The 11,729-nt window shown below is 36.4% G+C and overlaps 2 protein-coding genes across 2 annotated transcripts; both read right to left on the reverse strand.

The window, feature by feature from the left end:
* Nucleotides 1–330: 330 nt before the first annotated feature.
* LOC133864235 (G-type lectin S-receptor-like serine/threonine-protein kinase SD2-5) lies at nt 331–3,627 on the reverse strand. Its single transcript, XM_062300520.1, has 2 exons — nt 1,665–3,627; nt 331–1,379 (listed from the first exon to the last, which is right to left on the reverse strand). The coding sequence occupies exons 1-2, from the start codon at nt 3,235–3,237 to the stop codon at nt 475–477; spliced, it is 2,478 nt and encodes an 825-aa protein (XP_062156504.1). The 5' UTR covers nt 3,238–3,627; the 3' UTR covers nt 331–474.
* Nucleotides 3,628–4,343: 716 nt separating this feature from the next.
* Nucleotides 4,344–7,831, reverse strand: LOC133864735 (G-type lectin S-receptor-like serine/threonine-protein kinase SD2-5). The gene has a single exon (XM_062301146.1). It carries the CDS (start codon nt 6,972–6,974, stop codon nt 4,539–4,541), a length of 2,436 nt encoding a protein of 811 aa, XP_062157130.1. The 5' UTR covers nt 6,975–7,831; the 3' UTR covers nt 4,344–4,538.
* Between the last annotated feature and the right edge of the window lie 3,898 nt (nt 7,832–11,729).

An 11,729-nucleotide genomic window follows, 5' to 3' on the forward strand; every position in this document is an offset into this window, starting at 1 on the left:
AAACCTTTGTGGGAAAGGTTTGGTGACATTTGCCGTCGATTCTTTGTAATTTTCCGCTGCAGATTGAGTTGCTGATTCTTCGTGATTTACCGTTGATTGAGTTACTGGTTCATTACTTCCAGCATTCAAGGAATAAAGTACTCAAACCTCATTGTTCTTGACTCTCATCTTTCATGTTAAAATTAGAGAGCAATTAGTCTCTTAAAACACAAACAAGAACAAATGGTTATGATATTTGAATATGAAACCTTAACAACTAACTAGGGAAGCTTGTAATGAAGACACCATGAAGATCTAAAGCACTAAGGATCAGAGAATAGAAGCAAAGGCTGCAAAACTTTGATATTCGTATGCCTTTGGTTTATTTCAACAATGAGTCTAGCAAATGCTGATTTTCACTGTCACATCATTCCAGTTGTATGACAGTCGTATAACAATCTACTAAATAGCATTACTCATAAGTCTATTACAATCTCATCTCGGTCCTGATAGCCGAACAGCTGACAAGTGCGCATCACTATTGTAATCAATCATTCTTGATGTGGAAGCAGTCAATTCACTGCCCCATTTGCCGGAACTTGAATGAGAACCCAACATAGAGGAGGTTGGAGGCTGAGGAACTACACAACGACCTTCAAGCATTTGAACAACCTTAGTCATTGACGGCCTCAACTGAATGTCTTCTTGTATGCACCACAGTGCAACTTTGACAGCAGTGGCAACCCTTTGATCGCTCTCATAAGTTTCTAGTTTTGAATCGAGAATTTCTTTGATTTTTTCTTCTTCCATCATCTTGAAGGCATAAGAAGGAAGATAGGCTCTCTCAGAGCTTTGCTTTGGATCAGAATTCTTCCTTCCTCCAATGATCTCAAGCAAGAGCATTCCATAGCTATATACATCACTCTTCTCTGATATAGCATAGTTAAAGATCCATTCTGGTGCAAGGTACCCTCTTGTACCCCTTAGCTGTGTAAATACAAGGCTTTGCTCCCGGTCCATAAGCTTAGCCAGACCAAAATCTGAAATTTTTGGAACATAATTATCATCGAGGAGAACATTTTCAGGTTTAATATCACAGTGAACAATCTTCACTTCACAATCCTCATGGAGATAAGCCAATCCCTTTGCTGTTCCTACTGCAATGTTGAATCTTGTATCCCAATCCAACATTTTCCCTTCATTATTATTGAAAATCCAACTATCTAAAGATCCTTTGCCCATGTACTCATAGACAAGAAGCTGATGAGTTCCCTCAGCACAGAAGCCTTTGAGCTGCACCAGATGAACATGGTGGATACTCCCAATAAGACTAACTTCAGCTCTGAACTCTTTCATTCCCTGCCCAATGCGCTCCAATTGTTTCACAGCGGATAAGGTACCTGGTAGAATATAAATTAAACAATTAAATTAACCCTTTCATATAAGTTTAAGCTTTTGGAACAAGTGGTGGGTTTAACATGATATTAGAGCAAATGTCCTGAATTCAAACCATATCTCTGTCATTCAATTCCCATTTCAATTAAATATTCTAAGTGTGGACTTCACTAATTAATCGGGAGTTTGAACCCACATGTGAGGAGGAGTGTTAGAATAAAAATTAAATAACTAAATTAGTCATTTCCTATAAACTTAAATTTTTGAGATAAGTTGTGGTTTAACAGTACCATCAGAGAGCACACCAAGGTAGACTGAACCAAACCCTCCTTCGCCAAGCTTGATAGAGAAGTTATTCGTCGCTCTGTGAAGATCACTATAGCTGAAACGAATTACAGGCGTTGCATGAAGACTGTCCAAAAGATTATTGTCTTCTAAAGTGTCTTGGGAAGTTTCCAGTATTATCTTGCTTTTGCGGTGGCACCAGAATGCAACAAAAATAAGACCAACAATAACCAGGACTGTTGCAATGACAATGATCACAATGACCAGAATGTCGATGTGCCCTCGATTTCTGCTTTTTCCTATTGCAGGACTTTGCCCTCCATCATCATTACTTAAGACCTTGAGATAAGAAATATAACCAGCAGAACCTGCTTCGGCCTGCTGCAAACTTCCTATCTGGTCAAACAGAAAGCAACTTCCAGAACTGCTTTCAAAGAACAGAGCAAGGCAGGAGCAGTTTGCAAGGCAAGCTTGTTTGCAAGCATATACATCAGATATCAAAAAGGGTTTAAAAAACCCAAGTGCAAAATAATCAAGCTTCTCACCAACATATAAAAGCTCTACTGAGCTTTTGGAGCCATTACAGGTTGAGATAATCTGAGGCTTGCAATTAAATTGAGAGTTGAGAAAAGAAGGGCATTGGCATTGGCTTTGGTTTTTGCTGTCCACGTAGCACAAATAATATGGATCACAAGGCTCAGGAATGCTGCAAGAACTTTGTGGTATTCTAATGGCCTCAGGAGTAACAGATTTCCCCAGTTGAAGATTATAGAATGAGATTGAGCCATCGGAGCCTAAAACAGCAGCCCACGTGGCATTCAATTTATCAGAAAGGTTGGTGAAGATGAACTGCCACAGCAAGCCCCCCCATTGATCATAGAAATCCCATGAATTGGACATCAAAGAGGCAGAGTGAACCTTGCCACTTACATTGGTTTTGGTTTTCCGGCTATCATCTGTTATAGACCAATAGATTTGTGGAGTACTCCCATATCTGGCATACAAGACCAAATTGCCTGACATGATTTCAAGATACTGTAACAAGTTATTGCGGTTGGGGGCACTTTTTAGTTGCATTCCTTCCAAGAATTGCTGGCCGAGTAAAAGGGTATCTGTAGGATGGCTAAAGCTCTGCCACAGAATTTTTCCATTGACACCAAGCAAAACCAAGTTTCCGGAATCCTGCAATACAATTGCTGTAGCTGTTTCTCCGGCTGTGTTTGTAGACCAAACCACACCATTGTAGCTTTCCAAGTAAACATTCCCATTTTCGTCAAACACAAATGCATCAGAACCGGTAACCAATGAGCCTATGTTAGCAGTCCAAACCACTATGGAACTGTTTATGTGAATGACAACTAGTGCAAACATGGTGACATCGTCATCCAGGTCAGTGTGAAAGCCAAAACCGAATACTGAGTTGTTGGATAAGAGGAACAGCCCGTTGACCTCAACCCAAACCATCTGAGATGTTTGGAATCCTGGATATATCTGGCGGATGTTTTGAGTGATAGCAAAACAGGTTTGTAACAAAAGAATGAGACAGAAACACAGGGTTCTAAATTGGAACAAGTCCATAAATCTTGTCTGGAATTGCAGTGGACAGCTAAAAGAAAAAAGACGAATATCGATGCGTGTATGTGAAGGAAAACAAATGTATATATATAAAAGAACTAGAGATAAACTAGAAATGAAGAGAATCCTTGGTGACAGTTGATAGGTTTTTCTTGGCTTAGAAGTACCACAAAATACAAGTAGAATAAAAGCATATTGGCATATTGCATGGCCATTAATGGGGAGCAGAAGATGATAGGAGTGACCTCTTTCTTTGTTAACCAGAAAAGCAGATGGGTGGATCTTGGCCTTTCCCTTGATTTCCGAGAAGGGACGAGATTGGATGAATCCAAATACTTCTTAATTGACTTTGCTAATGCTTTCAGCTGCGCTGATTCCTGTAATGGTGGTCAAAACGTTAGGAAGCTAAAACCTTTGTTTCTGAGAGCACTTCACTGTCTTATATTATTGGATTAATTATTTGTTTCTGACATGACATGCGGAAGTGTATCTATATCATATTACAACTCTCAGGCCGGCGTGGTTCCCCACTAGAAAAGATATTGTTTGTTCCATGCAGATGAGAGGAAATTTTCTTTTCTGACAATAATGTTCTTTAGTATAGTTTACATTAATTTTTATTTTCGATAACGTGTGAATCATCTCTGATTATGCTACCCCAACACCTCTCTCTCTCTCTCTCTCTACAAAGTGGGTAATGCAGAATGTGGAGTTGAGACTTGATATCATGTTAAATTATCGCTTGTCATAAAAGCTGAGTTAAGCTTATAAGAATGAATAATATTTTAACATTTTAATGGTTTGCTGAAGTAGGACATGATACTAGGGATAATCACGGATACTAAAAGCAAATTTTACGACTTCATAATATATATTTAATTAAGAATTTAACTTTATTTCTTGCTAATAAGTTTAATTAGTTCAGAAACGTTAGTGCTCTGATCGTGCCGAGTTTTACGTCCCCAGTTGACTCTTGACCCTATTTTTATTTTTGTAATTGATTGCAACCAATTTTCTTCTTCTCTTGGCTTCCTTTTATTTAAATGATATTACTGAGCAGAAACATCTTTAATATCAGTAGAGAAGCTTCCAGGAATCAAAACCAAACATTTTTGAGCAAATAGATAGCTGTCATTCTCTTCTTAAAACCAAAAAAAAAAGCTCAACAAGTGGTCAGAAAACCAAGATAAGCAAATCTTGAGATCTGATACAAATGAATCATTACAAAACTTTGAAGTATCATGACTCTGCCAGTAGATACAGAGGATGAAAATGAAAATCTTCTATTGCAACATTTGCTTCTATCATCTTGGCCCCGATAAACGAACATCTGACATGGCTACATCACTGATGTAATCATTAAGTGTTGATGAAGTAGCCCCTTGACTGCCCCATTTAAAGAAACTTGTCGGAGAACCCGACTGAGATGACGTTGGAGGCGGCGGCACCGCACAAGAACCTTCAAGCATTTGGACAACTTTAGTCATTGCAGGCCTCAAATGCATGTTTTCTTGTATACACCACAATGCAACTTTGATCGCAGTGGCTACCCTTTCATCTTTTTCATCCATCTCTAGCTCTGTATCAAGAATTTCTTCCAGTTTTCCTTCTTCCAACATCTTGGAGGCGTAAGAAGGAAAATGGGCTTTCTCGGAACTATCTTTTGAATCGTAGTTCTTCCTTCCTCCTATAATCTCAAGCAACACCATGCCATAGCTGTATACATCACTTTTCTCTGATATGGCAAAGTTGGTAATCCATTCGGGTGCAAGGTACCCTCTTGTACCCCTCAGCGTTGTATATACAATGCTCTGCTCCCGGTTCATTAGCTTTGCCAAACCAAAGTCTGAAACTTTTGCAACAAAATTATCATCAAGAAGAACATTTTCTGGTTTTATATCACAGTGGACAATCTTCACTTCACACTCCTCATGGAGATAAGCCAACGCCTTTGCTGTACCCAAAGCAATATTAAATCTTCTATCCCAATCCAACAAGTGACCCTCTTCATTCTTGTTGAAGATCCACTTATCTAATGACCCTTTGCCCATGTACTCATACACAAGAAGCCAGTGTGGCCCTTCAGCACAGAAGCCTTTGAGCTTCACCAGATGCACATGATGAATACTTCCAATGGTAGTAACTTCAGCTTTAAATTCTTTGGTTCCCTGCCCCAAGCTCTCCAACTTTTTTACAGCAACTTGTGTACCATCTGGGAGCACACCAGTGTAGACTGAGCCAAATCCTCCTCCACCAACCTTTGTAGAGAAGTTCTTGGTTGCCCTGCAAAGATCACCATAACTGAAACGGAGAGGCATCCCAGGAAGATTGTGCAAGAAATTATCCTGTTCCGAATCGTCTACAGTATATTGTAGTAATATCTTCTTCTTTTTATGGTACCAGTATCCTGCATAAAGCAGAGTAAAGATAACCATCACAGCTGCAAAAACAATGAGCATGGTTAAAAGAATGTGCTTTCTTTCTTTGCTTGCAGGACTTTGCCCATGGTATCCATCACCTGAAACTTTCATATATGAAATATAACCAGTAGAGCCCATTTCAGACCTTTGCAGACTTCCTATCTGATCAAATAGAAAGCAACTCCCAGAACTTCTTTCAAAAAACAGCACAAGGCAAGAGCAATTTCCAAGGCATGCTTCTTTGCAAGCAACTAGATTGGAGGATTTCAACGAGGGTGAAACAAAGCCAAGTGCAAAATAGTTAAGCGCTTCGCCAATGTATAGAAGCTCTACAGAATTCATGGAGCTGTTACAGGTTGAACGAACGTGAGGCTTGCAATTAGACTGAGATCTGAGAAGTGAAGGGCATTGGCATCTGTTTTCAAAATAGCAAACGTAATATGGATCACAAGGCTCAGGAGTGCTGCAGGAACTTTGTGGTATTCTAATTGCCTCAGGAAAGACTGACTTCCCCTTTTGAAGATTATAGAATGAGAGAGACCCATCAGAGCCTAAAACAGCAGCAAAGAAGGCATTCCTTCCAGGATTGTCAGAGAAGACAAACTGCCAACGTAAGGTTTGATTTTGATCATAGAAATTCAAGGAATTCGACACCAGACTCACAGAATGAACCTTCCCGCTGACTTTGTTGTTGGTTTTTCGGATGTCATTTGTTATGGACCAATAAAATTGTGGGATTTCAAAACCTGCTGACAGGACTAAATCACCTGAGCTGAATTGAAGAGAGTGAGACAAGTTATTGTGGTTGGGAAAACTTCTGAGCTGCATTCCTTCCAATAATTTCTGACCAGGCAAAAGGGTATCTGTAGGATGGCTAAAACTCTGCCATAGAATTCTTCCACCATCCCCAAGCAACACCAAGTTTCCTGTATTGCGCAACTCCATGGCTGTAGCTGTTTCTCCCGCAGTGTTTGTAGACCAAACCACACTATTCCCACGTTCCAAGTAAACGTTCCCATTTTCTCCAAACACAAAATTATCACTACTTTGAATCAAAAAGCCTCTATTAGCAGTCCAAACAACTTTGGAACTAGGCATGTGAATGATAAGTAGCAGAAACAATGTGACATCCACGCTAGTATAGAAGCCGAAAGCGAAATTCGAGTTGTCGGACAGCAGAAATATGCCTTTGTTGTCAATATATACCATCTGAGACGCTTGGAAACCAGGATATATGCGGCCAAAACGTTGAGTACTAGCAACGCAGGTCTCAAACAAGAGGAAACAAACAAAAAAGGTTCTAAATTGGAACAAACCCATAATTCTCTGTAACTGAACCAATTGATTGAGCTTGGCTAAATAAGTGAACAAAATCTAAAACTTTCAGGGGCTTGGGCAAATTTAGCCTGACAAGCCCAATATGAAAAGAATTCGAATTTGGTTGTATAGTCTACAAAATTCAAAATATGTAAATGGTAAAAGAGATTGATAGCCAGCCACAAGATGAATTTTTTATATATTCAAAAAGCTCAAATGTAATGAGGAATTCACAGACAGAATTGCCTGTAAATTGTATGTATGCAGAAACAGTTCTGTTACAAGTTCTAAGTGTGGTATTCAAAGCGAGGGAGCAGTTTAAGAAAGAAAATTCAGATACTACCAACTCTAACTTATTTGCTTGAAGCAAACCAAAACAGAGCCATAAAAAAAAAAAAACAAAAAAAAAAAAAAAACAAAAAAAAAAAAAAAAAAAAAAAAAAAAAACACAGGAAATGAAAATATTCCTCGGCGATTGTTGATGGGTATTTGCTTCAAAGTATCAAAAATTAGAATCTGACGTAAAGGAACAAAAATAGCTTCATATTGCCATCAATGAAAAGAAAAAGAAAATTTTAAATGACCCAGAAAAAAGAGAGTAAAGAGACATGACAAACCTCATTCCTTGATTCAGTTACAGAAGCAAATGGATTTACAAAGATGGGCTCTTGGATTCATCTTTTGGGATGTAAATGGAATTAAGTGAATCATCAGTACCTCTCTGTTTCCCTATATTTATATCCTAGGTAGGGACAGTGACACACAGATCCACACGTAATGAAAATTATTGATCCAATTCCAAGCAAGTATTTCTGTATTAAAGCCGAACATTCTTTGAGCCATTCTTTAAACATAAAAAAGAAAAGAAAAACAAATGAAGATGCTCTCTGGCTCAGCTTGTACGGCAGCCTTTGTAGGGAATGAATTTGCATACGGGTCCCCAGTGTTTGTGTTATTTCTCATAACCATCTCCTTTCCATTTTTGATTTTTGGTTTGACTAGACTAGGTTGGTATTTTTGTGTCTTTTTAGGACTCACAAAAGTGTCACCAAACTCAAGTAGTTTTCCCCACTTTTTTAATGGTCTCATTTTTACCTTTTTTTTTTTTTTTTTTTTTTTTTTTTTTTTTAAAAAAAAAAATGTATTTAAACTCTAAAATGTTTCAATTTAAGCTATCAATTTTTCAGTAAAGTTTCAATTTCAGTCATCCGTTAGAATTTTCCGTTAAATCTAGTTAAAATTTTCAAAATACCCATGTGTTTATTTTTTTTAAAAAAAAATTACCAAAATTTTCAAAAATTCATGCATGGATATTTTTGCAAATTTCGTTAAATTTTAACCAATACCTGAATCATATCAATTTTTTTCTTAAAAAAATATGGGTATTTTGAGAATTTTGACAAGATTTAACAAAAAATTTTAACGGAGAACTGAAATTGAAACTTTCTGAAAAATGAATACCCAAAATTGAGACGTTTTAAAATTTAAGTACCTTCTTTTAAAATGGGTGAAAATTCAAGAGTTATACATAAAGTTCCCCTTATTTATTGTTTGCTCAATTTTATTTTAAAAGAAAAGAAAACTTTTCTTTCTTCCTACGTACTCCAAATACATATGACTTTGCCTCTATTGATTTAACACTAATGGGTAAAATCTCTGAATTTAATAAAGTTTTTATGGTGTTTGATCATCAATTTTTTTTTTTTGTCGGCCAAACAATGAATTGGTAGGTGGGTAAACAGTAAATCATCAATTATTTTGGGTGAAAGTTTAGATCCAGATCTGGTGATACTCACATATGTGATGGTGAAAGCATACCTAACTTTTTGAGATTAACAAATTATACACCATTTTCAAAATAATCATGTATGCATACCCTTTTGAAGACTTTGAGGTATGATCTAAGGACCAATGCACCTTGTGTAACAGGGTAGCTCGAGATGTGAGGCACTAATAATGTGCCATCCAAATTTGACCCAAACATAGAAAACTGTGCCATCCAATGTTTGTCTAGCATACATAGCAGTTTTTATAGACTTTTTTTTAAAAATTTTTTTTTTTAAAGAATTAAAGTTATTTTTTGTTTTCTTATTCAAATACATTATACAATAGCTTCTTTTATTATTTTTTTATATCATTTAAATATTCTTGAAATCAATGCTAAAAAAAAAAAAAAGAAGAAAGAGAAGAACAAGAAAGCATTTATTTTGAATAAAATAAAGATAAAAAACACTAGCAGTAGATTTCTTAAATCTCATTCACTTTCCTAATTGTAAGAAAAATTCATAAAAACTTTTGCAACATAGCATTCTCAGCAGCTTTCATAAAGCATATTTCCTTTCTTAAATATAGAAAAAATTTCATAGAAGTAACAAAAAGCCACATGTAACATATACCCTATATGATGTAGAACAACCCGAGGAGTCGCCTTGGAGCATTCCTTGTATCATCTCGGACATTGTCCGAGATGGAGATTCTGGAGCACTTCGGAGCATTCATTGTATCATCTCGAACAATGTTCGAGATAGGGATTCTGGAGCGCCTCGGTAGATCGATAATGTCGACTCGGTAAAGAGCCGAGACCCAGCTCGGTGAATCCCAACTAAATGCTTTTTGCTGGCAAATCAGTAGAAGACCGGGATTTCTAGAGAGAAACAACCATACGGATTTCCTGGGATTTCCTGGAAGATTCCATTGCTGACTTCATGGAGATTTTGTTGACTTTCCGTCTCTTGGTTATTAATGGCCACGTCTTTCTTTTCCTTAAATCGAGGGATTACCTTGTCCATCAAATCTCCTTCATTAAGAAAGATTTGAAGATATATTTTCATATTATTTAATTCTTTTATAAGCTTTTAGGGTTTGCTATAAAAGGAGGAGACAATGTAGGAACTGGGATTATTATTGATTATCATTGAATGAAAGTTTGTTTTTCCTCTTCAACTTACGAGTTGAACTTTGTGCTTGAGAACACAGCTTCTCTTCACTTTTATCCGCCTGCGCTACGTCACTATACCTTCGCCAAAATTTGTGTATGCTACATGTGTTATTTAATGTATTGGGTAGTACTTTAGCTTTTCTATCTATTATTTTAATTAAAAAATTTTCTCTTTCCTCTCTCCTCTCTATGCATTTCATTGGGGACCATGTTGGAATTTTTTAAAAATGTGAGGGTTTGTAGGGATGCTATTGTAAAGTTTATTTTGATAAGAAAAGAAAAATAGTTAACTTTCCTAAATTTATAGAAAATCAAAGGGAAGCTGCTCAGAAGTGTTCCCTAAATCGAGGAAACCAAAAGTGCTACCATAAATTTAGGGTACACTTGTACTTCCCTCAACATTTTTTTAATAAAAAAAGGTGTTTTCTTTCCTCTATCTTTTATCTAGCATTTATTTGAAATAATATTTAAATGATATAGAAAAATAATAAGAGAAACTATTTTGAAGTTTATTTGAATAGAGAAGTAAAAACTAATTTGATTTCTTAAATTTAAAGAAAATTCAATGGAAGCTGCTGCTAGTACTTTAAAGGGAAGCTAAAGTACTTTCCTAAATCTTGAGTAGCACTGTATCTTTCCTTTGGTTTTGGGAAGGAAAGAGAAATTTATTGCAGATAGGTATTTGGAGATTTTTCCTACATCTAAGTAAGGTTAACAATTTTTGACATGACCTGCAAACGTGACACAAACCTAACACCAAATTAAAGGGTTATGGTTGAGAAATCTAACTAATTTAATTAAATGGGTTGGATTGGAATTGACCTATATAATCTTATATTCATGCTTTGATACGACCCAAACCCGACATGTGACCTTATAGCAGGTAATTTTTGACATGGCCTACGAACCCAATACAAAATTAGAAGGTTAGGGATTGACGGGTTTGATCCGTTTAATTAAATGGGTCGGATTAGAGTTGACCTATATAATCTTATATTTATGCCTCGACACGATCTCAATCCGACATCCGAACATGAATTGTCACCCATTCATTTATAAAATAAAAAAAAATAAAAAATAAAAAAGGGGGAGGGGAGGGGGAACTCAAAAAAAAAAAAATAAAAAAATAAAATAAAATAAAATTAAAGATTCCGTTGATAGTGCTCTTATACTATTCAAGGTACTGCCGTATTCGAACTTTCTCCAACTAAGTTGCACGACACTCATCATTGTGAAGAGGTTAGTTGTAATTTGTGTATTCCTAAATTTAAGTCGGAACCATGTTAGAGACAACTTTTAAAATTTGTTTAGTGTAAAGTTGGGCCACCAAGAGAGAGAGAGAGAGAGAGAGAGAGAGAAAGACGAGGACTAAAAGCAATATTTAGAGAATACTAGGGCCTCAAATGCAAACTCCCACATCTTTTCAAGTGCTCAAAGCTCAAAAGAAGTAACTCCCTTTTTCCCATATTATATTATGAGCCCTTGTAGTGAAATTCCTGAGGCTGCAGCCATTGATTCTTGTACCTTCTTTTGCAACCATTCAACGTGTCTATAAAAGATGAAAGAATTGTCTACAACTTTCCGTACAACACAAGGACAAAGGAAAACATCTCAAGTGTCGGAGAATGAAACTGATTTTGACCTCAAATGGGTATCGTCGGACGTTTTAATTCGAAACCCCCATATCATGTTTGCCCACTTTATGTTTTGATCTTTGAAATAGAGACAAGAGTACTTGCTTTCTCTTAACTCTTAAGAAAAGACTCTAATATTCGTAAAGAGACCCAAAGAAAAATAAATTTATTTATTCATATTACATA

This window comes from Alnus glutinosa, chromosome 3 (assembly GCF_958979055.1).
Source record: "Alnus glutinosa chromosome 3, dhAlnGlut1.1, whole genome shotgun sequence".
In the NCBI taxonomy this organism is placed as follows: domain Eukaryota; kingdom Viridiplantae; phylum Streptophyta; class Magnoliopsida; order Fagales; family Betulaceae; genus Alnus; species Alnus glutinosa.